Source organism: Tubulanus polymorphus, chromosome 4 (genome assembly GCF_964204645.1).
Source record: "Tubulanus polymorphus chromosome 4, tnTubPoly1.2, whole genome shotgun sequence".
In the NCBI taxonomy this organism is placed as follows: Eukaryota; Metazoa; Nemertea; class Palaeonemertea; order Tubulaniformes; family Tubulanidae; genus Tubulanus; species Tubulanus polymorphus.
The window spans coordinates 7,581,532-7,609,221 of NC_134028.1; the positions used below are offsets into that span (position 1 = coordinate 7,581,532).

Sequence of the window (27,690 nt, forward strand, 5' to 3'; positions counted from 1 at the left end):
CCTTATCTATATCATCTGTCCACATTCAAAGGTCAGTATTGTAACCAGAATGAAGTATCTTATGTTTTTTGACGACGTGCAAACAGTAACAATGCGTTCCTTAATTGTCCCCAGCGAAAGGGTTAGGGGTTCTGTGTGAGTTGATGTGCCTTACGTCATAAATATTGTGTGGCGTTTAGAATTTAGCCTTTCGAAATATTGTGAATTCTGCCGTTTAATTGGTAACTAGATATAATTCATAACTCTTATTCCATGTTTGATAAATTTTGATAATCATTTATGTGTTGAGGATGTGCACTACGTCATCAATATATCGGGGCTAGACAGGTTGCCGGTCAATTCAATTCAATTATCGATATATTCAAATCAAAATAAAAACTTGATTGATCCTGGCTTGATATCATATCATATGTATCAAAGTATATTGTTCATTGTCGACAATATCAAGCAATGTATGTGTTATTTTTTAAGACATCAATAAACCTTCAAGTAAGTTTTACGGTTTTTTTTCTGTCAGCTGGTTGGATTTTCTGATGATGATAAGTGTTTGTGAATTCATCTTTTTTCTTACAGATTGAGACGTTCATGAGAATACCATACGTGAAATTCGTCGGCCACGTATTCATGTATTTCGTGCTGATCATCATGATAACTCAGGTCACCTCGACACTAGAGGGCACCGTAGGTTATCTACAAGCTCACCCAGAATTTGGAATCCTTTACGAATATTTCGCCAACTACAGTCACAAATATGCAATGGACATCGGTGACCGTTTGGTGATTCGCGGAATCAAATTTTCTGCTTTACAAATCATGATTATACTATGGATTTTAGGTAATTGTGAGGAACTGCTGATAATATTCATGTTGATGCACTATTTTCAGATTTGAGAACGGAGTAAAATTATTTTTAATTCCGCGGTGGAAATTTAAGCTCCACGCAATGACGACGAACCGAAATGTATAGACCGTCAGTTTCGAGATTGTGGCGCTACTAAAGACCTGACTCTAAGAGGATGAACTGCCGTACTAAGTGCTAATTAATCAAAAACAGCCTTCTGTCCCCTGATTGACTATCGCCGAAATTTTTCAGGATTGTTTTGGCAAGAAGTGAAACAAATCTACAAGAATGGGTTCAAATTGCATTTCTCCGAAACTCAAAATAATCTAGATTTCATACTTATTTCACTGTACACTGCCGCATTCACTTTGTACGGAGTTGTCTACGTAAAGGTAAAATGAAGCTTGGGCATTTATGTCTCTGAGTTAACATATCTTTATTCAAAATCGTTTTATTTCAAATAACAAGTAACACGATGACTTATGAAGGCTTATACAAACTTTTATCGCAATATGATAAGCTATATGCAAAATCTAATATTGAACTTTGGTTCATACGAATTATTCATAAATCATCGCAATTCTCGTTTCATTCTCTTATCTTCTTTTTCACATCTAGCGTTATTACGCGTTGGAATATTTTGAGGATGGCAAGGATACCGCTTGGACGAATCTCGTAACGAACGATCCAGTCGCAATGTACAATTATTACTTTCTCATCGGCGGTACGTAAGAATTGATTCTAAGAATAAATCCTTAGAACCAATTGAACGTAATAGGTCTTTTTCGGTTCCAAAACCCGGACACCACCGGTTTTAAAACTCGGTGCCCATCGTGCGCCAATCATCTCAAACCTTGAAAAATTCAAGACACTTCTGTATTTGCAGATCGAATGGTTTGGGAAGCAAGCGACCCGTTCGTTGTGTACGAGTGTATATTTTCCGCCGCTAATTTCATGACATTCGGGCGCATCTCGGCTTTTCTACCGGCCAGTAACGTGCTGGGTCCTCTACAAATCGGCATCTACAAAATTATGAAAGTAAGGCGTCGGAAACATTATCGATATCTTTCAGAAGAATCGAAAAAAAAATCGAATACGCATAAGAATTGTGAACGGCCAGTGAATCGTCATATTAGATGTATTCCGCATGTGCATAAGAAGTTTTTAGCCAGAAATGACCAACCAAACTTGAACAGAGTTCTTACCAAACGACCGTTTAATTTTTTGATCATTAGGATGTGCTGAAGTTCCTGTTTATTTTGAGTATCATGTTGACGCCTTTCTGGGTGGCATTAGTCAACACTTACTGGTACTACAATCAGGGAACTCTGCGTAATTCAAGTATGTTTGATGAATACGGAGCCTTAACTGGAAAAGTTACTGCTGGCATTCATTTTACCACGTGAGTACCCAGCTCTGTAGATATATCTCCGCATATCATTATGTCCGTTAGAACGAACATTCGTAGCTATTGTAAACCCTAAATATTCATTGCCACAATTTGAATTTATGGCTATTTCGTTTCCTCCATTATGAATGTATAGACCCGTTTATAATCATGAAATATTGACGGATTTTCACCCGTATCTGTGGACCTGTTCAAATATACGAGAAAGGATCAATACAAGATTTGCAAATAATTAAAAAAAGCAAATCAACATTTGTCATTCATTTCTATACAGCGTTAATCTTGGCGTTCGGCTCCAGTTTCATGTTGGTTCACAGTTTATCGCTCAACAAGATGATATGCACAAAGAGCGCAGAACAATGAACTGTATCGTGTAAGATGAAACTATTTCATAGCCTACGAAAAATGATACACCACAGTATTAATGACTTAATATTCCCAAATTTAAGTTACTTCAAACTTGGATTAGCTAATTGATAATACACTGATGCCGGGACGGACCCGAATTCCCAGTTGTCTATTTCAAATTGTCATCGGTGGAAATTACCCAACGTGAAAATCATACTAGCGATATGTATGTAGATCGTACACCTGTCTGGCGCCCTTGATATAGTTCTTTTATGTTTACGAACATATGCTCAAATGGAAAGCACCGGCTTGCCTGTTCCTGGCGACAAAAAAAATGTTGCTTCGTCGATTTTCACGAAAATCGAAACTCACTACCGCATTGTAATGGCATTATTCGATATTCATCGCATATTCAATCATGTTATGAGAATTGAAAGTGATTAAAAATGATTTAGGATTATTTCAATAACCGCCGTGTTGTAAGGAAGATGCATTACAACCATTGGTGAAACGCTATTTCCGTGTTGTGACGATATATAGAGAATTTCCGGCATCGCATCAAACATTTATTCAAAAATAAAATCTTTCCTCAAACAGCCGATATTGTAACAATAAACCATTTAAATCAATTATGTGTACATATTCAGTATGTATATTTCTTTTCTGTGAAATGAATGAACTTGAACTTGATGTGGCCTATCAAAGCGACATCAAACAAAGGAGAAGTACATGTAACTTGATCAGCGTTTACTTTGTCTTTGAAAATATAATGTTGATTAAGATACAAAACATTCAAATTAAATTCAGTTATTCAGGAGGAGTTAATAAGTGCGTTTCCATAATTGCAGCCTTAACCGTAGCGTCGAATATGAGCAACTAGTCTGATATGGCTTATGTCGAACGGATATGACGGCAACTGGCGGCCTATCGTAGGTCATTAGTTCCGCAAATCGCGATAAACCCAGTTGCGTGGGGTCGTAGGTCGACATAGCCGGGCTCAGTTGCTGGAAATCGATCTGAGCCGGACTACGATCGCGTTCATCTCATGCCATCGATTGATCCGCCGCGTGCTCTGTAACAGATCGTATCGTTTGCAACGTTCGAAACACAGAAACAAAAATTGTTTCGTTGAAAAACAAAAACTTTGTGCGTTGCATTTTAATAGAACAATCTTATATTAGTATTGTGAGAAACTTAACGACATTCTTTGAAATGGGCCCCGTGTCTGTAAATGGACTAATGACCTCAATCACTAAAGATGGTCGTAATTACTTGCAGAATGTCTGAATGTATGCATACGTTATTCTGGTCAATGTTCGGTTACGCCGACGGCTCGTACACTTCCATAGAACCGTTCAATCAACCGGTGACCTACTGGGCTGGTTCGATTCTCTTCGGTGGCTATCACATCATCGTCGTGATAGTCTGTGTTAACTTACTCATCGCTCTTATGACCAGAACATTTGATGCAGTATCCGTAAGTAAAAACATCCACTTATCATGCTCTTATAATTGGTTACGTCATACCGTGAATGCTCTCCGATTTAAAGATTAAAACCCACTATCTACAGATTAAAAGAATTTTTCAGGTGTGCGACCTGACGATGATCTCAAGGGTGAGATCGAAACGTCGTGTTTATTATATATTTTAGATTGTTCAAATAAATAAGTTCTTGATTTTAAATTCTTTTAATCTGTAGATAGTGGGTTTTAGTCTTTTTATCCGTTCACCACGTTTGAGTGTGGTCATCGTACTGCTCTCCGATTTACTGCCGATTTAGTTGGATTTTATTGACGATCAAAATTTCATTTTCAGATATATATTTCATCAAATTAGATATCAAATTTATTTAATTCGATTAGAAAACGAGAACTATATGTATAACTAATGAATGAAATTACAATTCCACCTAATGATTATATTCTTATATCTGTCTTTGAAGGAACACGAGGACGTCGAATGGAAATACGCTAGAACCAGGCTTTTCCTGGAATATATCGAAGAGGGGCGCACCCTGGCGGCACCGTTCAACCTAATACCGTCCGTAAAATCGATTTATAAATTGATGAAAGATCCGTTCAAGTATTGTAGAAGGAAAGAACAAAAGGATTTGCATATGGTATATCAGAATCATGAATATTTTAGATAATTTAGTTATGCTGTAGCATTTATTCAGGTCATTTTTTTAAAGCGTCCCCGCCGATTTCTTGGTTAGATTTAAGAATTATTCAAAAACGTTAATACCAGCTACAATTTTTTCATTTCATTGGTCGGTCTGTATTTGAATAATGATGTTTGTTTCTTTAACGTTGTAGTCGAATGTTGTTATTAAACTGGGGATGGTCCACGGTCGATTCTATCCGAATAGAGCAGTAAATAACGGCCCGATAGATGGCATACCTGATGAGGAAATGTCAGACGCCGACAATCAGAAAACTGCTTACGAGGTATTTAGTGACATCGTGAAATAGACGTGTAAAAAAAACAGTCGAACTTCGGCGTTAGTACGATGTCCGTGGTAATATGAAAAATCATCCGACTAACTGAATTTCGTATTTAACATTTAATAAAAAAGATTCTGTAACTACGCATCTGAAGAGACACCCCATAGAGAAGTTTATTGCACGCTTGGCAAATGCGCAATAAGGAGAGATCATATTCATTAAAGTCTCATTTTGATTTTGTCAATATGTGAACATTCTATTCAAATGTCAAATCGGCTCTGTTCAGTCGATGGGTTAAGTTCCTGATGAGTGAGTTTTTTAATGCGTCATAATGGACCATCGTACTAGGCGCGTTTATTTACTATAGAAATGAATAGGAGAGATCGTAAAATGTTACACTGTATTATCGGGAGTTTCGTATCAACGTGATCGTACTAAGTAAACATGTTTTGTAACAAAATGCTATAAGAAAAGCCGTGAATTCTTAAATTCATCGCATTACCTAGGTTCTCGTTGTAAATCGTACTAACCAGGTTTGACTGTATTTCAGAGGATACTTTCAGCAGGGATATTTTTTCCCTACGTCCTTTTATAAATACCATCTGTCATTTTTCCTGGCCTGTTTGCTAAGCTTGGACCCTTTCTACGTTGTTAAATGTTTTCGAGTGAAAGTTGATGGAAGCTTTGAGTAATGCTGGATACTTTTGCGACATTTTTCAGGCAGTTATTATAGAAATCATCGATCGATTGATCGACGCAACGTTGGACGATCAAGAGGAGAATAAACAATAACACACTGGTTTTCGTCGGATTTTTTCCATTAGACCCGTTTGACGCGCGCAGGAATTCAAACAGAAGTGTATGTATAACGAAGAACACTGTAAAAAAAAGAAGGAATAGTGTTTCGTAAACAGCCGAGTATTTTTATTTGGATCCAATTACGTAGTTGCAAAGATTTCGAAGATCTTAGTATGAATACAACGAGAGGAGTAGTACTTTAAAGGTTAGCCATGTTATTTTACGCACGAGCTTTTGCTTGAAGCTACTAACATTTGTAGCGAAATTATTAGTCAAATAAAATTGCTAACATATATGGTACTACTTGTCTCGTTGTATTCATTCTACACGCGGTTAACATGGCTCATCTACGAACATCTAAGTGAAGTCGGAAACGGCTCCCCGATTTTGAAGATGTTTCTTCAATCTTGAAAACAGGGTATCTCCCCTTATGGTACAGCCCCCGGCTTGGAGATGTCCTTTTCTCGAATTGTAGTTATGTGTGTATATTGATTATTTGTTATTATATAAAGAGAATAAAGCATTCATTCATTCATTCATTCATTCATTCAAAACTGATTACAATAGTTCGTACTTTAAAAAGTCAAATGATCATTTCTTACTAAGGTAAACCAGTGAACACGTCACAGCGATATGAACCCACCAACAGTAAACTGAAAATATCATCCTGTGGCTGCACAGTAGTCTATTTTGTAATTTCAGGTATAATTTCACATCAAGTATTGCGCTACTGAAATATGATAGCGCCATGATATCAGTAAAATATTACCGTTCTCTCCCTATTCTAAACATTTTCTCTTGCAGATGGCGTGAAACTGTCCATTGATGTCACATGCAGTTTTCTAAAATTAAGAATCGAATGCTGTGGGATTTAAAAGACTTTTTTATATTTTTCGAAGTGCCTCACTCGAACATACCCATTTTGTTCTATATATTTTGTTAGATATGTATACGTATACATAAATAAATGGTTTGTGAAAAATTCTGTGATAGATTGATATTTCATTTTCGTTAGTTTGTTAATTTTGAGGAGGACGCAGTTTCTGAGTTTCAATGGTACGAAAGTACACATAACTTCTGCAATGAGGATTATTTTGCTTTCGAATAGTTTTGCTGTGAACAAAACGAATAACAAAAATTATCACACGCAATAAAATAACTACAGTAGAATCCGCATAATTCGGATCGTCCGGTACCTAAAAATGTATCCAGTTTAAAAAGTCATTTTCTTGTATATTAAGTTACCAATGACCGAAAGTAAGATCAGGATTTGACCATAATCCGGTTTAAGCCGATCCGGATTAAGTAGGTTTGACTGTTACTCTTTTTGACACATTATACATGTGAAGTTATACGTCAGACGCATTGGTAGATACGTACAAATTCCATACAAAAGATATATTTATGATCAACGCTCATATTCTTAATACCGGTTAGCTTGATTACGATAAATAAACAAGGACTCAATTCGTGAAAAAGGTTATCAATTACAAAGTATTTCGAATGGGACCACTACTGGATTTTTGTCATTCTACAATTTTCACCGCATGGAACTGCTGACTCAAAACAAACACTTACAAGCTGTAGTGTTTAACATTTACTGTATCGCCGTTGTGTTCACGTATTGCTTTTAACTAATGTTTTATGAATTTCAAATTCGGCTTCAACAACAATTTGAGCGTCATGGCTCGCGTCATACATATATAATTTGAACTGAGTAATTGCAGTAATTGCAAATTGCAGTAATACAGCATGATGAACGGATATCAGAATTTGATGAAAAAATGGAAGCATTTAAGCGCGAATTTGAGTGCTTCTTCGCAATCAGGTCAGTAAATATTCATCGAAAGCTATACATCGAATTTCAAAAATATCATTTTAAACGTAAACGTCTACTAACAGTATTTCCTAATTAGAATCGTACAAAGATGTTGGTAATTTTCTTTTTATGTCGGGAAAATTATATTTGAGCAGGTGAAATTATATTTCGTTTCATTAAGTGATAATCAGACAAGTGGCTTCATTTCGCATTGATGTGTATACCCTATACGCACCAAAAACACGTAGGCTTTGAACAGGTGGGCAAACGCTGGTGAATAACTCTGCCTGCTGGGTGTTGTTCACGTTGATATCGTTCCCTATCATATCATTATCCGAAGCTTCTCGTCTGAATCTTGTTTGAACAAGAGCATAGAATTATTTTCTCTTTCTCCCCCCTCCCTCTCTCCCTCTCTGTTTTCATTAGTATTATTTTCATACATGCAGCACTAGTTTTTTAACAAAAATAAATTTGAAATGAATTAGAAATACATTCTATGCTCTGTTTATGAAGCAGTAAATTACGTTTGAGTTTAACACTCCCAGGAGTACTTCCCTCTCCAATAGGAAACACAATTACTTTTCTGAAAAAAACTGATTTTTCTGGACATTCTCATTTCTAAAACAGTCGCTTTTAGTAGCTTTGACATTGCTGATTGGTTTTTACTGCAATTTTCTGAAATATTAACGATGATGCTGATCGAATGTGTTTTGCTGATAATGGAGTTTTAGACACTGAATGGATTTTGTGACACCATTTATCACCAATAAGCTATAGCAAATATAACCTCATCACAAACAGCACAGTCAGTGGTCGGTTACTCACTAAATACTAAATAACCAGGTCGACGAGTGTAAACTAGTGTTTAGATATACCGTAGGCCAATTTTATGGAATAATATTTACTTAAATGGTTGGCCTAAAAACAATTTTAGAGTCCATGCTTAAACCAAGGATCCGATTTTACAGTTGTGAGTTAGAGTTAACTCCGAGTTGAAATGATTCGTTCATTTTCAATGAGTTAAGACGCTGAGTCAAATCTTAACTCAGAATTGTGGAACTGGGTCCTGGTGATTAACTCATCCGCTGACAGATACGACACAGGTTTGAATTAAACTGGGCCCGTAGTATACAATCACAGGTAACCGCTACTTATGACCAACCGGCGGTATTAAACCGGTTGATATTCAGTGTACGGCTTACTTATACGATGTTATTCCATCACAGATTTCTATTTGGAAAGCGTGCAGTCCACCTCTGCCCCATGTTAATCAAACGCTGTTTGATTTAGAGCCACTCACTTCTGCGTTATGATCATTGCTTAGGTAATCTCTATGTTCGACTCACGACTAGTTGAGGATTGACATCGGATACGTCGGATGGTTTATGACGGTTCGACATGTAATATTGAGGGAATGGTAGACGTCCCCGGGGTTGTACTATATATTTTGATATTCAAATAGCGGAACAAAATAAACAGACTTAATGTCCATTATTATCAAATCGTTTTTCGTGATTTATTTCATTTTTCGATATAGATAAGAGACTGGTGAATATCATTCCGAATTGAAGTTGAGTTACGGAACCTATGAATGCTGCTTTTGAATTTGAATACACATTAATTCTGCTGATTAATTCCAACTATTTACTTATGGGTATCCAGGGTCTTAGTCAACAGAAATAGTTCTATTGCATAAAACTCCATGTTCTCTTTATTAATAAGCTAGAAAAAAGCGAAGTGGAGGGTCAAGTACTTTATATTAACGTAATTTGCTGGAACGGGGCCAGCCCTTGCCGACATTTCTATCTACTCTAAAACATGCTACGTTGTTCAAATACACGCTACCTTCATTCCCAATCGGTAACTTATCAAAATAGTTTCAGCATATTCTTTAAAGGTTCGGGGGTTTGAATTGAACCTTCGTGTACTACATAGTTGTATCAAAGTCAGAAAACGAAACGTGTGGGGTGAGCGATTCCCCGTCGAAAACATGTCAAAATCCCGCGATTTGCAACTGTTACCATTATTAGATACATCCGTTAATTAAATCTAAACCCCATATGCTGGTATACACTTCAAAAATCATGCCAGAATATTCTCCATGTAATAGTCTGAAATGATCTTCCTCAAATTCATTACGATATATCAATATACATATATTAGATTAAGGGCAATAAAGCGTCAACATTAATCGCGTCACTCGGAATCGATGAATTTACCGATAGCGCACACATCACAAAACCGTATAGACATAGAATATATAAATGTTGATTTTTTGCTGGTTAGAAAACGATTGAGTGCCATTTGACATCGATGCTGCTGCGATCATCCAGCGTCGGTCGGTACTTGAATAACCTCGCCCCGGCTGTCGAAGCGGCTATAAATAAACGGTTACCACCGTGCTACTGCTGCGGGTTGCAACCGGTGTCTTATAGTTTTCACGCTTTACGCGCTCAGTCAGTCGTCAGTCGTCATCGGGATTTATATAGTCACTAGATGAATTCCGTCTGAGGCGCTGCAGATATTATTTAGAATCGTTATCATGGCTCAACAGTTAAGCGGGGGATCGCCGGCTGTAGAAAAGACGAGGAAGCAAATATTCAAAGAAGTTGCAGGTGAGAAATATCAAATCTAAAGAGTCGAAGGTGGAAAGACTGAAAATATCATTTTCGCAATTGATTGACTAAAAAACACATTTCAGGAGAGAATCTGAAAATAATGAGTTCTTCGGGGCTAATAGAAATTGTCGATCGAGAATTTTATGTTCAGAATTAAACTGGTGTAAGTTGATTTGTTCGACTTCGCCAATCGTGGACCAGCGTTTTTCATCGCGCACTTAACTTACACAAACTCGCTCTTAACTACACTTATGGGCACAAACTTGCCATAAATTATTGCCATACGTCGGCTATGCTGGCTTAATCGCCAAGGTGTTACAGGCTGATTAAAACTTTATTCAATCATAAGATAAATCCCACTATTTACAGATTAAAAGAATTACAACCAGAATTTATTTATTCAATCTAAAATATATAAAAGACACGACGTTTCGATCTCACCCTAGAGATCATCGTCAGAATAAATTCTGGTTTTTACTTTTTTTTTATCTGTAAATAGTGGGATTTTATCTTATTATCCGTTCACCACATTTGAGTGTGGTTATCGTTCTTTTATTCAATCAGTTTGATCACAGTGTTTGAGTGTAGTTGTCAGATAAGTATTTGATAGAGCGGTAATTGTGCTTCCTCCGACTGGCACACGTGGGTACTTTCCATCGAGTAGGGTGCGATGTCGATCGACGCACTAGACCATGTGAACTTCGGGATCTTGTCGCTCGACATTGACGATGTATTGTAGCTGAATTCATAATTCAGTAGGCGACTACTCGCAATAAACGACTGGAATTGAAGTTACAGTAAACAATAGGAATCACGTTACGAATCCAAGTAAAACGTTTGAGTTACGCGTGAGCATGAATTATTAAAAGCGTTAAAAGCGTTATTTACCATCGTATAATCGGGCAGTGGTGTGAGAACAATCTGTGAGATTACTTTTAATCGTTAATAACTTAACCCGGGATTGTGCAATCCATAGGAAAAAAACCGAATCCGCCCAGGGCTCAAGGATTGGACCTGGAGACCGTAGAATGACCCTTACTTCCCCGGAGGAAAAGAAACGTCGAACTCCCGCTACTCCCTGCTTCGCTCCCGGTTGTGGTTGGCCTGTAAGGGACACCGATCAAATCAAAACATATCAAACAAAATCTACCAATTAGATACATAAAAGCGTGAATCCCTATCGTCAGATGGAAAAAAATGACACCAATAACACGGAATTGTTTGTAACTAAAGATTTCAGTAAATTGTATTGATATGGTTGATAGTGGTGAAAAATGCGCGCTATTAATTATTCAGATCATTAAACCTTAAAACCGCTGCAGTAATTTCAGCAAACATAACAAGTTTAACAAATATAACATGTTCCTGTCAGTCGAATCGTATATTGTATATCGCATAAACTTTGTCGTTGATCAACAACAAATTATTTTTACAGAAACGTTTACCAAAAAGAGTTAAAAAAACTGCCGGTTAAAAAGTAACGCTGTTAGTGCAGTCATACCAGGGCCGTATCGTACCTAGCATTTGAATGTTTTTTTACCAAACCCTTTTAGAATTTCATAGAGTTGAAATTCTTAAGCACTAATTCAGCTTGTTTATTCTGCAATAAGCACGAACACCTATTGGTTTGAAGCTTATTTACCATCGTGGGTTCAGCCGAAGATACACAAAAAGAAAAAGAGGAAAGAAAGTCTTCTGCGCGTCGTAATCCAGATTTAGAATTTAGTTTTCCGATATCAACGATAACTTTTGTGATGAGTGACTATCTTACAAGCAATGAATAACGAGACGAGTAGTACTGTATAAGTTAACTTTTAATTTGACGCAACGAGCTTTCGCTACTAATGTATAGAAGCTTCATCCTCATTCACTTCATGAAGCTTCTATACATTAGTATAGCGAAAGCTCGTGCGTCAAATAAATAGTTAACGTAAATAGTGCTACTCGTCTCGTTATCTATTCTAAACCCGGTTAACATCGGCTCCTCTACGAATCTTCTCATCATATCTTACAAGCAAGAATTCAGTTATGAAAGAGAAAAGATGCAGATGAATTGAGCATCATACTGTTGGTGGTTTTGAGATGTGTAATACAACGATATCATCGTCGGTGGCATCAGCGCTTTTCCCCGCTTTACCCCGCTGTCAAATGCAACAAAAAAATATTTTGTAATCAATCTAATCGAAATATTATCTCAATGTTGAAGAATGGTGTTTGTCGGGCACTTGTACGATCCGCATATTTCATACAATTCAGGCATATCGACGCATATGCATAGCAGCTGTACACATTCATTTTGTGGAAATTAAATTTTTGTCCAGTCGAATTTATTTACTTTTAATCATTACTGAAACCATGTATCATCGAGACAAATGATGGTCGGAAATGAAAATGTTTTTCGCCGTAAGTAATTGATAATATTTATTTATTCATTCAGAAGACATAAGTAAAGTCATATGGTCGACATGTTTCCCCTTCTGGCGCCAAATGCTCGATGCGCATATAATTTACGTGAACTCCTTTTCGCGGAAATTGTCTTGTTTGATAAAAGTGTTTTATTCATGAATATCATCGGTACGATATAGATATTATTGCTCATATGTTTAACATCCTTAACATCTTTAAGTTAGACTTTTCACAAAAATCGCGTATAATTTTACATACGTATGCGTTATATGCATTATGTCCGCATGGATAGATGATGTGTGTGTAGGCTTATACTTTTTTCCGCTTTTAATAATTCCGCTGAAGATTAGAATTCATTTCGGAGGGAACAATTTAGTCGATCATTCTCATTATTTACAATAATTGCAGCTTATTTGCTCGGTAATAGAGTCAGATTACGAGGCGACCAAGAACGTCTAGGCCCGCAGAGATTTCACCATTAACACCATATCAATATTCTATTTCGTACCGTGTCCGTCGCGGAAACCTGTCTACATCAGAACTAGGTAGATTCTCCCGTAGCCGTAGTAAAAGTAATGTTCATTTCTCGGTTTTCTGACTCGTTACCTTAAGCTGAAGTGGTTAAAGGTCAGTTGTCAAGTGAGTTATTCAAAAAAATCTAACACGGGCCGAAATTGCTAATAAAGGTTTTTAACCAATGAAAGAATGGAAAATATGGGATTTATGAGACCATGAAAAATTGAATTCACGAATTTTCTGACGGGCATTAAAAAAATGCGGTCCTTGGTTTCATGTCGTCACTGTTTTCATTCGCCGCGTCCGAAAAACTCAACATTTCATATGCTTTAAGAATGATGTATGTATAAATTAGTGACAACAGAGCTGATTGATATTCAATCAGAACATTTTTTTCAAAACAATGCGAAAATTATGCAACGAGGGGGCCGCAACCTTGAAGGGCCGCCACGATATGGCGCCTAAAAACTGGAAAGTTTTTTATTTGTTTGAATATTTATAAACATCTGCTATCTGGGAGTTCATTATTATGCATTAGTCATAATACTATTCGGTGATATTCAAGGTTTCGTGTTTGCATCGTATGCTAAAATAATGAGCCGTCGTTAACGACACAAAAGTTATTGAATTAAGTGCGACCTGGTTAAAAGTTTCCCCATTTCGTTGGCGTACATTAAAACGGAAGCGGTATAAGGAGACTTTCTCTGCAGTAATTAACCTTAAAAAAAAGGTTCCGCTCGCTCCGACTGAAGATCACTTCAACTCCGCGGCGTGAAAATTACAGATCCGATATAAATAACGGATAAACAAGTTTAACCAATACATCATTTTACGACTAATCGTTACGAGCGTCTATGAAATGCCCCGATAACACAAATAGAGCACTTTTTGTTATTATGAATGATTCACGTTCTTGATTACAGTACAAAACTCTCCATGGTTTCATCGATTAACCGTGCATAATTTCAGTTTAAATATCTAAATTTTCGCAGTGTTGCGCTATTGTCTATAGCCCTATTGACGCTTGTTTTGTTTTTTGCAGGACGTGTGACTGACGGTACAGCTGTCGGGCTGGTGAGTTTTAATGACGATGAAAGGCACCGCTTGAAAATGTATCTGATATTTTTGTTCGCCTTTTCCTGTTCGTTGTTACTGAATTCAACGTTTACAAGCGTTTAGAAATCACGTGGAAGCATTATGATAAATAGGAACAAACTGCAGAAAAATTTTCAGTTTGAAGTTTAAAAAAAACTCTTATGAAAGAATTTCTATTCACTGTTGAGTAGGAAAGATTAATTCATCTATCAAACACGATCGCATCCGTATTCTATTGTTTTTGTCATACGTAAAATTGTTCTATTTACCGGTTGATCCAATATCCAATCTCTAGGGAATATCCAGAACCGATATGAAAAAGCAACTGGAATGAAAAAACCATTGACATTACAAATAAACCTATTGAAATATATTTTGTTGTCAGAATAATGACGAAACGAAGCTACTTGAGGCGGCGTCCTTGGGAGATGTCGCAACAGTACAGAAACTATTGGATAAAGGAGTCAATGCATCCACAAAGGATTCGCTGGATCGGACACCTCTCATCGGAGCCGTTGCCAGAAACCATCAACAGGTACATTATAGCGTCGAAATAAAAAAAACATTCCAATTTAAGACGACACTCCGTCTAAGCCAAAAAAATTACGATTTCATAGAGTTTTAGTTTTGGTATAAAGGTGCTCTCCTTGCTGAATTATATTGTCGGAAGTACTTTCCGTAGCTTAATGATAGTGTAGGAAGTACTTTCCGCACTGAATGGTAGTGTAGTGGAGGGCGCGCGTAACCTTTTGACTGATCATTACGATGCCCTGATATTGGTACAATATTTTCGTGTCAAGAATGGTAATTTACTTTCTGAAGTAAATCATGTAAAGGGTTACCAACGGCGTTAAAATATGTCACTATTGAGGGAAAATAGTTCTGAACAAAGACATGTTTCCGACGTACGTAGCAAGTAGTTTTTAATACGGCTTCGATGTTGAAAAAAAAATTCTCTAGAGTCATATTTCATTGAGTACTTCGAACGACTTTCTACCATCCTCCCTCGGCGGGATTTGAACCTGATGGCATCGCTACACTCAGCCTCGGCACAAAACCCTACCACGGTAGACCGGGTGCGCAGCTACATGCGCAGCTTTGCCGCGCGAAAACTTGCGGCACCAATCAGATTGCTCGTTGTGTAATCACTTTCAGGCAAATTTCAATGAAGAACTATACTTGCGAAAACCCCGGGTTGAAATAAAACGGGATTTCTGATTGGCTAATAATGACATCATTTAAGCTGCGCACTCAGTCTAGTGTGCAGGGTTTCGTGACCAGCTCGATACCATCAGGTTCGAATCCCTGCTGGGGGAGGATGCTTTCTACTGGTTTTTTCGATTAAAGTTCTTGATTAAAGTTCGTTCATTTACAGATGATAGAAATTCTGACGCCTAGATGTGAGCCCTTGGACTTCTACGAGGCGCTGATGTCTGCCATTCGCCAGGGAAAAGCAGCGATAGCCTGTTTCCTCGTCAAGAGTCCCGAATACGATGTCAGTATGGCCGAGGTTCGGGTTTTAGTGGCGGCGGGTGCGAATATTCTGCGTAGGAAACACGAAAAGAGGCAACATCGTGGAAAGAATAAGTCGAAATCAGCGGCACAAGACGACATTTTAGACACGAGAAAAGATGCGTACAGTATTACGCTGGCTACGAATGCTTCCCCGATAGTATTAGCCGCTCAAATGAACTTGTTCGAAGTCGTAAAAACGTTATTGGACAAAGGAGAAAAAATCGAACCTCCCTCGAGTAACTTGGTGCTGTCCGAATTGGATCCGTATTACGTTGCTAAACATCGTTTGGAGACGTTTAGAGGTGTTTGTAGCGAGGCTTATGTTTCGCTAGCTAATGACGACCCGATTCGCACTGCTATGGATCTGGGGCGATCGCTGAGAAAAGCCGCTAGTCAGGAAAGACATTTTAGCGTAAGTCGTTCTTCCCCGAGGACCAGCCCTGCTCACCCGTTGGTGAGGTAGCGACGGTGGATATATAAAACCATTAAACTTAGACCAAAAACGGTGCGTTTTCTTGACTACCCCACACGGTTATGAGGTCAAAACAAAACCTACTTAGAATTATGGGAGCAGAGTCCAGTTTCAAAATTTTAACCTTATCATACCTTTACACCTTCAAATATTATCTATTATGCTTATTGAAATTGAACACGGGAGATAAACCAAAAAAGTTAGTTTATTCAATTTTTTCCATGAAATGTTTTGGCATCGAAATATCTTTTTGCCATCTCCCACGTTATTTCGAAAAAGCTAAAGACAACGTAATTTAATGTCTGGGATATGGCGAGGCTGGAATCATTATTCAAAAACATATCGCGACGTGTAAAATTTGAAAAGAATCCCTTGTCGTTACAGGAAGAATACAACCAATTGGCGGATGCTTTAAGTTCGTATTTGGTCAAACTAATGGATCACGTCAGAAACACGAGAGAACTGGATACGATCATAAATCATAACAGGGACGGAACTGAAGATAAATTCGCTACTTTAAAATTAGCCGTCGACTACGGAGAAATGAAGGTACGCAGATCATGTACAACCACATAAATGTTTTTTTGCAGAAGCAAATAAGTCGAAACAAATCGTTGGATGAAAAAGCCAAGCGTTTGAATGTATAACTTAACGCCTGAGTTCCGAAGCTGAAAAGGAAAAAGGACGTATTCACTAGATTCGATTGGCTGACTGGCTAATAGCCGGCGCCACCGGCTGGAACGATGCTACCCGCTGGGAGAATAACTTCCTTTTCCGTCGCAAAAATGCTGATAGGCAATCGTTCATTCACAAGTCTTTTGTTTTTTCGCTAGTAAAGATAACTATGAAAACCCCATTTGTCATCTATCAACCAATAACGATCAGAAATGAGGGAAATATTACGAACGATGCGTTGCTATGTCATCCCCATCATCACCCAATATTCGCTTCTCTTAACGATTCGTTTTCCAGGGTCAGCAAAAACAAAGCAATCAACATTGCGATTTAAGAATCGTTCCATTATGTATGAATATTTAAACGGTTTTCTTTATGAAAAAGATATCCTTCCCTTTGCAGTTTATTTCACATCCAGCTTGTCAACAAGAACTAGAAATGACTTGGTACGGACCGATGTTGACCACTTCAAATTCTACTTTTAAAATGGCGCTATTTTGGCTGTTTTTCTGTCCAGCCTACCCCGTACTAAGCCTGCTGTATTTAGCACTGCCGCATACTAAAGTAAGTTCAGAATGGTATTCAGTTGAATGCCCGAAGTATCGAAACGTTTCCACAGTAAACGTAATATCAAACAGTTGAGATATTATCAAATGCATTCGGTCTGGATGGAGCTCTAGGCCCAGCTCTTTAGATCCTAGTAAGTTATACAATTTGAATGACGGTTCTGACCTCCTACGTAACATCATGAACTATGTATCATTCACTTCTCAAACCTATTTTCAGATTGAAAAGCTCATGCGAATTCCATTCGTAAAATTCGTCGGTCATGTTTTCATGTTTCTGGTGTTGATGGTTCTACTGACGTTAGTCACCTCTACGCTGACCAGTACGATCCCTAGTCCGCAGAACGACCATTATTTCGGGCATTTGAACCGGTTTTTCACTAACTATAGCAACAAGTACAAATTTGATATCGGCGACCGTTTGGTGATTCGCGGTATACAATTTTCCTCCATACAAATCATGGTCATCATCTGGGTAGCAGGTTTGTGAAAACGGATAAGAATTATCCATTGATTTTTGAAATTCTATAGAATCTCTTAGTTCCTTATTGACAGTAATAACATCACGCGGAAGCATGGTCTGGTGAGATTATATGATATTGTAATAGTAATATCTTATGCGTGCCCAGTTTCACAGCTGTGAGTTAAATCACCGTGAACGTACGACTGGTACATTCTCAGCACATTCAAAATAACTTGATTGATCCTTAATGATATTATTTATGTTATATCATTCATTGTCGATAATATCAAGTAATATGTGTTTGCGTCAATAAACTTTCAAGTTAGTTTTCTTATTGAAATTGATGCTATAGGAACTTATTCTTAAGTTTCGAGGTATTTGATCTTAAAAAAGGTATTGTCCCTGGTATTAATTTGGTTGGTAAATTTCGTTTGATTTCGCTCGAAACATTAGAATAAACTTATATGTCATCAATTGTTGATTTCGCTTATCGTCTGCAAGAGTAATTGAGAATGGACTATTCTGACTTAAACGACTGTGAACTGATGGCTGTCGTTTCGCGCTCTTACTTACGTCCGTATCGTGCCATCTTCAGGTTTACTGTGGCAAGAAATGAAACAGGTTTACGTCAGTGGATTCAAGCTACATTTCTCCGAGGTTCAGAATTATCTAGATTTTATTCTGCTATCGATGTACATCGCAGCGTTCACCGTATACGCAGTTGTCTTCGCTAAGGTAAGTAAACAATTTTCTTTCAGATTGAAATAGTCCGTTTTGATTGAGATTTTGCTCCATAGCCCGAACAATTCACAAAGCGATTGCCAAACTTATCAAAGATCTGGTTAAGATTATTTTCTTCTCTATAAACACGCAAAATGCCGATGAAATATAGCTTCTTTCTTTTGTCATCAAAATGGTATTGTTGATTAAAATTGACAAATAAATCATGATTCATCGTCGACGAAATAATCATCACTATAGCGACGAAGTAGATATAATAGCGTGACTGCTAGTTTCCACTATTTGACATCATCTCCAACTGCGGCTGGATTCTAATTTATGGAAGGTCTAAATCAGATTTTCCTATTCATCGTTGACACTTTGAAATGTATTCGCACTGTTTGACTTATCATTTGAAATGAAAAAAGCTACAGCATAGCACCTAGCCTGCCTGGAAACAATGGGGTGAATTAATCAGATTGTAAATTATAAAAGAAAAAACAATCGTGGCCTCGAAAAGAGCATCGATACAAAAAAAAATCTAAGAATAAGATTGACCTCATTTATATGATTGAATTTTAGCTCCATTTTGCCGTGGAATATTTTCGTACGGATTCTGCTTGGATGTTGTTAGTGAACGGAAACCAGTACGCTAAGCATCAGTATTACTATATAGTCGGTGGTATGTATTCGGCAGGTAAAAGGCTTCCTTGCTTGTTTCATAATCTGATTCAAAATCGGGCGAGATTTGGCGCTATTTTCAGATCGAATGGTATGGCAACCAAACGACCCGTTCGTTGTGTACGAGTGCATATTTTCTATCGCAAATTTCATGACATTCGGTCGCATCTCAGCATTTCTGCCCGCCAGTAACGTGTTGGGTCCCCTACAAATTGGTATTTACAAAATCATGAAGGTAGGTATAAAAAACCTCGCAATTTCACAACGTACAATTCGGGAACTATACGTGTATTTTGCTGAAGCAAATCTTGTATTTGCTGAAAAGAGGATTATCTATCCTGGTCTTAAGTTTCTACTGTAAGGTTTGTGATATCAATTTTTGTGATATCATTTGAAATGTTTACGTGACAATTTTCAATGTTTGCATTCTAGGACGTTCTGAAGTTTTTGTTTATTCTGGGCGTAATGTTGACTCCGTTCTGGGTAGCGCTTGTAAACACGTACTGGTACTACAACATACGTACGCTACAGAATTCCACCATGTTTGTAGAATACGAACAAGCCGTCACTCAAGTAAAAGCCAGTGCCCATTTCACCACGTATGTTCCTGTAGCTTATTCGTCGATCTTATCCAGAAAATGTATCAGTGACATCAATTGAGGGTTCTAATGGCTTTGTACGATTACCGCAAATAGTGTTTGAAGCAAAAAGAACATTTTCCATTCTAGTTCTTTAAAAAATGAAAAGGAATTTCGTCAATATTGAGCCATTACAAATTGCAGAAGGTTTATACGTCGACATATTTGAGTTTTCTATCATTACAGCATGTCAGACTGCTTATTGACTTTATTTTGGTCGATGTTCGGATATGCGGACGGAGCATTTGCCACGATTCATCCGTTCAATCAGCCCGTAACCCAAGGAGCCGGTTTGGTTCTGTTCGCCGGTTATCACATCATGGTCGTGATAGTCTGTGTAAACTTGCTCATAGCTCTCATGACCAGAACATTTGACGCTGTGTCAGTAAGTGTACGGAGGTTCTTCGCCGGAGACAGGCCGTGTCGTTCACATGCGTCTTGCATAAATTATCCATCAAATGCTAGCCAACTATGACTTTTTATTTCAGTCGTTTTCACAATTGTTTTTGATTTTAGGAACACGAAGATGTTGAATGGAAATACGCCAGGACCAGGCTGTTCTTGGAATATATCGACGAAGGCCGCACACTAGCAGCACCGTTCAACCTAATACCGTCCGTAAAGTCGATTTACAAAATTGTAAAAGCTCCGTTCACGATGCGCGTCACAAAAAAAGAGTCGAACAATGAAGACCTGAAAATGGTAAGGTTATTTCCGATATCCGGCAAATCTTTCTGCGATTAAATTTTCATGTTCGTCTATTCAAATACTAGACAACGGTAACTACGGAGCAGGGAATGTTTCAAGTAGTCAATGAAGCAAACAGGATAGATCGATCCCTCCCGAACAGCTTCAACACAGCCATTGAACAGACGAACACAAGGTCTCAAAAAACCGAATACGAGGTAACTAAAAAATCCCACAGATCGCGTGCATACACTACTGTTTTAGTTTGATCATTCATATACACCTAATTAGAGTTACCGTGGAAAACGATTTTCTGATCAATGTGATCAAATGCTCAAATTTCGCATTTTCAGACAGTTATGGTGGAAATAATAGATCGTTTGATTGACGCTACGTTGGATGATCAAGAATAGGTTGATAATTAAAAAAAACTATTTTGCTCTACAGAAGAGCATTACCGGACACAAAGAAAAACCTCAATTATCTATTTACCTCAAAAAGTCTTATTCTACCAGTCATAGATTCTATATTTCCTCAAAATGTGACTCATTTCGTGAAGTTACATATCCACCTCATAGCCAAATTTACAGTAAATTCAATCAGATGAAATATACTGGATTTGGACATATAAACCCCTATACACTGGCACTGATAACCATATAATGTATCAAACATGAATTATCTGTGATTAATTTATGAGAATAAATCTATTTATCTATTCATTTTATACAAACAATTCTGCAAGCTTTCTACGAAGAGGATTCTGTATTTATTATTCCCATTTATTGGAAACAATTAGGGTAAATGTATATATGTAAATTCAGTGGGCCGGCTCCATCCTTTTTTGTTGCGGGCAGCGGCCTGGAATACAAAAGAAATCACTTAATATCTGACACATTAAATCATGTAGAAATCTTCAACAAAAAAAACTTACCCAACATCCATACCAAGTAGAACTTTTGAGATCGGTTACCGTGAACATCCGAGTGGGTTCTATATCCCACAAATACTTAGTTATTTCGGTCGGTTTTATATTTTCTTCGGTTGTTTCGCCGCATTCTAACGCAAGCCCGGTGATATTACCTCGAGTACGGAAATGTACCATAGTCGACTTTTCAGCCGGGCCATTTATCATATCGATTCCCACGCTAGGTAATTCTACAAAGAAAACACAAAATCACCAGGAAATATGATCATCACAGAATTCGGTTTCCGTAGATAGAAAATAAGTTCAACACTTAGAAACGGCCAAAGACATACATAGGAATGGGTTTAATGCTTTGGAACTGGCCTCAATACTCAGCCGTCCATAGATTGAGCCTATAGGGTAAGGGACAAACGAGTTCTTCGGACATTGTTTATCCGCAATCCTAGCCCACTCCTTCAAGCTACGTTATGTTCATTTCCATATTCGAATTCTGAGCCCTATCATTATCCAGTCTGTCCGTCTAAGTACTAACCAGTTTCATCAGTAATGAATTCGGTTTCTTCCGATCGTTCACTTTCTCCGGCTTTATTCGCCCAAGTATAACTCAGGATGTATTTCGTGTACGGCATTAGGTCGGTGAGTACAAAATTCGCGGATCTGGTCAAGTTTTCCCTCACCACCTCTCCGGTGCTATAATCTATTAGCCTATAGTGATATCCGACAAGTTTACCCCTTCTGTCTTCGCAAGGTAAATCTCTGAATTTTACGCTAGCTAAAGTGGTTGATATGAAAACTTTTAGTGGAACGGTCTCCGGAACGACGATTGCTTTAATTGCGGTACCGACCGGCACTGAAAATACAAGTTTACCGTATCATTAGTATGGATCGAGATATCCTGTATTTCTTGTATTCAACAACTTCCAATTTCAATTCCCGGTTCTTTACATCGGGAAAAAACCTTACTAAGATTAATCAATGTTTGTTTACCCAAATTCATATGATGTGATCTAAATACACAGTGGTTTTATCTTTCGAGATTTTTAACAGCAATCTTGACTAGATAATCGTTAGTGCTCTCACCGGATTCGGACGTTTCTATCATCGTTTGTTTTGATGTATATTTCCATTTGACTCCGTTCCCGGTAGCGTTAGCGACGATCTTTACGTAATATCGGGCGTTGCGTTTGAGTCCGATCAACTTATAAGACGGTACTACGCTGGGGAATGGGCTCGAGTTCCATTCGCCTTGTTTAACGTAACATCCTTTGTAGTCGTAGAATTTGTACAGAATTCGGTATTCGAAATTCGAATCCTGGTGTTCTCGAAGAACGCTCCAACTGAGATTCAAGCGATCGTTGCCCTCCTCCTCGTGCCACGATATCGGCGACACTACAGAACGATATGCAAAGTAGAAAGATCACCATTGATAAAATAATATATCCGTGTTGTGACGATAACATAGAGAGAATCCCACAATAACAACATAAAACAAAGCATTCTCGAAGATGACTATTAGAATATAGTCGAAACGTCGAATAAACCACTAGCTCTAGGAATCTTTTTCGGACTTTGTATTTCGTTATTATTGTGGGATTCTCTCTAATATTAACGAATTGGAACGATTGGAATTTTTTCTTCTTAACCATACGATTTTGAACCTAATTAAAGTCAACAACTCACAAAGGGTTCCTGTACTGAACTCTAGACCAGGGCCGTACACGGACCTCGCATTTCCGGGGTTCTGCACCCCAACTTTAACGATGTATCTTTTATCCCAGTCCAACACACCACTGATCGTAAATACGAAGTCGTTCGTAGTGTGTAATGAGGTGTGTTTCCATTCGTCGTCTCCGTCGATCATTTGGAAGCTGGCGCGATACCACGCTCCCTTGGTGTCGTTACAACTCAGTTGATCCTGCGTGAGCGGCTGAAAAATATCCCGAAAAAAAAACTAATTGATTGTTGAGTGTCGCAATCGTCTTCATTGATGACCTTCAACATTTTTCCACGAACGTTGATATGTATTCAGTATGTAGTTGATTCACTGTTTCATAATGTATCGCTATTTTATAATTTTTCATAATTCTATCAGAAATGAAAATAATAATGATAGTAATGATAATGAAAATAACAACAACATCATGCAACTGGTTGGCCTTTCAAAAATATGGCAGCCGCCATAAATTCGATTTTCGCACCAACACATGATTCTTTCATGTAATCAGATAATGCGATAGTGGTTTCATGAAGGCAGCCATCGATTCCGAGTTGCCGAGAGGCAATCTTATGGAACGCCTTCTCATCATGCTCAATTTCTTACTTTTATTTTCAAGGTCAGTGTTGCACCCTCTATCTCCATACTAACTATTTCTGGTCCGTCTTTAGGTTCTAGAATTGCATTTCAAAAAGACATTCTTTCATATTTCTGCTATTCCCCGATTGATCCCCGATAATGTTGAATGATTATAGACAAACCTTACCATCACACAGCGTGTATACAAAAATAGGAGATCTATTCACGAATGATGACGTCAGATTTACTTCTCGTTTTCGCATTTTTACTCCAACCTCGTACTCTGTATTTGGGGATAATTCTGTGATGTTGTATTTTTCGTTACGGGACGAATGATAGATCTTCTTTGCGCTAGCTAATTTCCAATCCGTAGCGCCCACTTCTCTTATTACAAATACAAAATCTAAGCGAATTCTTCTTCGTCTGCCCGAGTCAAAGGGCGAGGAACGATAGTAACCAGAAATATCTCTAAGTTCTACCTCGACGCTGTTTTTAGTATGCCTTCTCGAAAACCTTAACTTGCCTTCAAAAACTAAGCCTACGAAGAAAGATTCATTTGAAAAGAGACATCAAATTGGTTGTTAGTTATTCATGGAAACTTAAAACAATAACATATGACTCAGAAATTGAAAGTCCTTTAATGTGGAGGTTGGGGAAAAGAATAATTTCCATTCTAACGGACTAGCAAAAAAACTTATCCTCTTTTTGACTAAATAAGAGTAAGAATAACGTACGTTGGTCGCAATTGTGTCCTACATAATCGGCAGAACATCCATTCTTGCAAGCTCCCGTCAAATAGTCGACCTGGTTCTCCACGTTATAATTACAGCGGCTCGGAGTCATACATCTTATCGACTCAGGTATACTACACTCAGTGGGATCTGCAAACAGATATGAAGTACTATGTTAGTGAGGTTTCCAAACCCGTTTGACTTACACTAGATTTTGGCAACACTTATTTTCCGTTGATGCGCTATCTGGGGACTTCAAAAATTGCCGACTTGACAATTTTGGTACATCACCACCAGAGCCCCCTAGTGGTCACTATACGGGGAATTTGGTTTGAAAAACCAATTTTCAAATTATAACTATCTTTATCAGAAGTTCACGTGGAACATGCTTATTTAGTTCTATAAGAAAATGTTGAATATATCTCGAAATGCTAGATTTGTTCAAAAATGTGTTCAGAGCTAAATTTTTAGATATGTATATATAGGGAGCAGCTGATATCGAGGAAGAGGGCCAGCACATAACCAAAATAGGAAATGAAGTTATGGCAAACAAAAACATCACGAATCAAAATTGCATTAATCAGAATGAAAATTAATCGCAATTTTTCCATGGACTTTCTAGCTAGAATAAGAAACCTGGCCCAACAGGCATATCATACCGATATATCGAAATCCAACCAAGTCGATCTCCGCAAATTCTATGGGGTTGCTTTGAGCTCTGGTGCGGTCAATGTTCACAATTCTTCCAGCTAAAAGTTTTTTGCAATAAAATGTTATCTGATCGGAACATTTTTCTCTACTTTTCACATTTACGCACACTTCGTTTTCGCTCTTGTTCTCACTATTTCCGATTCGAATCTCAAGGTTGAATACATGGCGCTGCAATATAAACTGAATGATAATTGATCCACGTCCCTTCATGTTTTCTTTCACAGTATTCGAGAGAAGAAATAGTTTCATCAGGAGAATCGAAATATAATTGCGAATGAATACCATCCGGGTCTGGAATGATAACAATACAAAATTTTGGAGTTCGTGTGTTTTTCGAGCCGTGATATATAGACTAAATGCTGGAAATGACCATTTTGGACACACAAAAAAGGTCAAATAATGGCCATCTGGAGCCCGATCGACCTTATATGTATTAAGATGATATGCCCTATCTATAGGGGGATATATATATACCTGTGAAACATCAAGATTGTAGCATAAAACTGTGTTTCTTTCTAAAAAGAGCTTAACTTAAATTCTTTTAATTTTTTTTTTTTTTTGAAAAAATCGCAGAGAAAAATATAAATCAATCCATGATTTTTTATTAGTCTTGGTGTAAATTGAAAATGGTATATTTTACCCGGCATCGGTTAACTCGTTGGCGCCGAGCATCCGATAGTTTTACGCGCTGTATCACGAATTGATCTCCCAAGTCGATTACGAATGAATTCTGTCGACACGAACCAGTGTACAAATTACCATCAAAACACAGCTGCAGCGAGTGACCGGTGTCGTTTTGAATTTCTCCTGAATTCTCGACGTTTCCGATAGCGACATTTCCTTAAATCGAGTCAACAAACATTTCGATGTATTCAAAAACATTTTGGCCGATTTGATAGATGTTTAAATGTTGTGTTATGTCCGGAAATGGCCGATGATTTATAATTTGTGCAATATTCTGAATCTGGGTCAGTAATTGTTCATAATTGTTTGTTCGCTCTATGTCTCAATATGATGCGGGCGCTATCGGAAGTATATCAATTTTGGAGATACATAAACCAATTGTCCTTTATTTCAGGACTTGCTCCGATTCTAAATTGTCAAAATTGGTTTAAAAAAATACTTTTCAGTATCGCGCCTAATTCAACTGTAGAACTGGGCATTTAGTTGAAGAATTATGAAAATTTTGAAATGGTGCGAAATCAAAAGTCGTATACATGTATATTAGTACCTGTCTGACATCCAGGGCCAAACCAATCGGGAGCGCAATTCTGCGGACACGAAATAGAACCATCTGCTGCCGATATTGGACACGTATTCCCAGCACAATGACAACCCCACTGCGTACAATTCCCTCCGAAACAATTCGATCCTAGAGAATAAAATAACATATCGCACTCGAAGATATTCAAACATTTCGATAGGTGGAAATAACGTGACTTGTGAAATTTACGGATAATTTCACAGAGAATATTACTACAGTAGACTTTGTCCGAGTCGGACCCGATCAACTTGGATAACCGTTCAACTTGGATGTTTTTTATTTGAAATGTTCTTCGTGATGCTGTACATGTATATGAAATATATAACATCCAGTCTACAGTATAGATATTGAATCAACAGTTGGAGATAATAACTACAGAATTCTATAGATTCGATTGGTTTAGGCTATTATTTACCTTCAGTAGATACCGCAAAACAAGCGACGACCAAAATCAAAAAGAAACATCCTACATTCACCATGATGGCGGCGAGCGTTTGTACCTACTAACGGCCGGATAGCGAATAAATCACTGATTGCTACTGCCCCGGTGCACAATTAGTTCGCATTAGTTGGTATGAAATGATAATATACACGAAAACGTTGTGTCCGTAGATTTTTATTTCGGTCAGCCACTTATATTTGATGCGCATGACATATAAAATCTACATTTTTATGGCAGCTTTTTGGTTGTGACTCACAGCGTATAGTTTGTTTTTTGTTTGTTTGTTTATTTTTGCCTTATTTCGTTAATATCTTGGCTTCCCAAAATTAACCCTACTAACCACTGACGGAAACAGTGAAGTGTTGCCACGCACACCGTAAATAACCAACAGGACTCGAACCCCCTTGCCCCACTGAGCTACAGGGGCCGGTTGCATAGTGACGGCTTAGACTTAAGACCAGTCCTAAGATTTAAGACCACTTTTGGACTTAAGTCACGACTGTGCAACCGGCCCCTGGAGGATTGTTGCTCACCTCACATTTCATTCGCTACAGCAAAGACAATTCATTTGAAACTATCAGAAAATAAAACCAACGGAACGAAATGTGAT

The 27,690-nt window shown here is 37.8% G+C and overlaps 3 protein-coding genes and 1 long non-coding RNA gene across 6 annotated transcripts; 3 read left to right on the forward strand and 1 right to left on the reverse strand.

Moving 5' to 3' along the window:
• Positions 1-1,458: 1,458 nt before the first annotated feature.
• On the forward strand, positions 1,459-6,761 carry LOC141904671 (short transient receptor potential channel 7-like). Its single transcript, XM_074793305.1, has 8 exons — positions 1,459-1,565; positions 1,728-2,243; positions 3,876-4,074; positions 4,541-4,717; positions 4,914-5,045; positions 5,763-5,901; positions 6,447-6,542; positions 6,645-6,761. Exons 2-6 carry the CDS (start codon positions 2,110-2,112, stop codon positions 5,832-5,834), a joined length of 714 nt encoding a protein of 237 aa, XP_074649406.1. The 5' UTR covers positions 1,459-1,565; positions 1,728-2,109; the 3' UTR covers positions 5,835-5,901; positions 6,447-6,542; positions 6,645-6,761.
• Positions 6,762-10,212: 3,451 nt separating this feature from the next.
• Positions 10,213-14,760, forward strand: LOC141903393 (uncharacterized). Its single transcript, XR_012619071.1, has 3 exons — positions 10,213-10,274; positions 14,242-14,273; positions 14,680-14,760. It is a non-coding gene; the product is annotated as an uncharacterized LOC141903393 (long non-coding RNA).
• Positions 14,761-15,151: 391 nt separating this feature from the next.
• On the forward strand, positions 15,152-20,768 carry LOC141903507 (short transient receptor potential channel 7-like). Its single transcript, XM_074791628.1, has 11 exons — positions 15,152-15,199; positions 15,670-16,221; positions 16,666-16,830; positions 17,359-17,520; positions 17,743-18,004; positions 18,581-18,720; positions 19,288-19,402; positions 19,470-19,621; positions 19,819-19,985; positions 20,211-20,409; positions 20,541-20,768. Exons 1-11 carry the CDS (start codon positions 15,152-15,154, stop codon positions 20,766-20,768), a joined length of 2,190 nt encoding a protein of 729 aa, XP_074647729.1.
• Positions 20,769-21,251: 483 nt separating this feature from the next.
• On the reverse strand, positions 21,252-27,488 carry LOC141903734 (receptor-type tyrosine-protein phosphatase S-like). 3 transcript variants are annotated; one of them, XM_074791996.1, is made up of 13 exons: positions 27,054-27,488; positions 26,852-26,938; positions 26,606-26,746; positions 26,015-26,214; positions 25,323-25,542; positions 24,667-24,813; positions 24,120-24,470; positions 23,960-24,027; positions 23,320-23,566; positions 22,720-23,028; positions 22,172-22,489; positions 21,646-21,869; positions 21,253-21,572 (listed from the first exon to the last, which is right to left on the reverse strand). In XM_074791996.1, the coding sequence occupies exons 1-13, from the start codon at positions 27,115-27,117 to the stop codon at positions 21,507-21,509; spliced, it is 2,442 nt and encodes an 813-aa protein (XP_074648097.1). In that variant the 5' UTR covers positions 27,118-27,488; the 3' UTR covers positions 21,253-21,506. The 3 variants fall into 3 exon arrangements, with proteins under 3 accessions (XP_074648095.1, XP_074648097.1, XP_074648096.1); XM_074791994.1 differs by having other exon boundaries at positions 21,252-21,572; positions 26,606-26,938; XM_074791995.1 differs by having other exon boundaries at positions 21,255-21,572; positions 26,606-27,096.
• Between the last annotated feature and the right edge of the window lie 202 nt (positions 27,489-27,690).

Bases quoted from the DNA above. Each gene is read 5' to 3' on its own strand.
- LOC141904671 (XM_074793305.1), top strand. From the start codon at position 2,110: ATGTTGACGCCTTTCTGGGTGGCATTAGTCAACACTTACTGGTACTAC. The intron at 2,244-3,875 runs GTGAGTACCCAG...AATTACTTGCAG, and splicing joins GCTGGCATTCATTTTACCAC to AATGTCTGAATGTATGCATA. The intron at 4,718-4,913 runs GTATATCAGAAT...TTAACGTTGTAG, and splicing joins AACAAAAGGATTTGCATATG to TCGAATGTTGTTATTAAACT.
- LOC141903507 (XM_074791628.1), top strand. From the start codon at position 15,152: ATGTCACTATTGAGGGAAAATAGTTCTGAACAAAGACATGTTTCCGAC. The intron at 16,222-16,665 runs GTAAGTCGTTCT...TTGTCGTTACAG, and splicing joins GTCAGGAAAGACATTTTAGC to GAAGAATACAACCAATTGGC. The intron at 16,831-17,358 runs GTACGCAGATCA...TTCCCTTTGCAG, and splicing joins TCGACTACGGAGAAATGAAG to TTTATTTCACATCCAGCTTG.
- LOC141903734 (XM_074791994.1), bottom strand. From the start codon at position 27,117: ATGGTGAATGTAGGATGTTTCTTTTTGATTTTGGTCGTCGCTTGTTTT. The intron at 24,814-25,322 runs GTATGATATGCC...ATCTGTTTGCAG, and splicing joins GGTTGGATTTCGATATATCG to ATCCCACTGAGTGTAGTATA. The intron at 21,573-21,645 runs GTAAGTTTTTTT...TTTGTATTCCAG, and splicing joins CTACTTGGTATGGATGTTGG to GCCGCTGCCCGCAACAAAAA.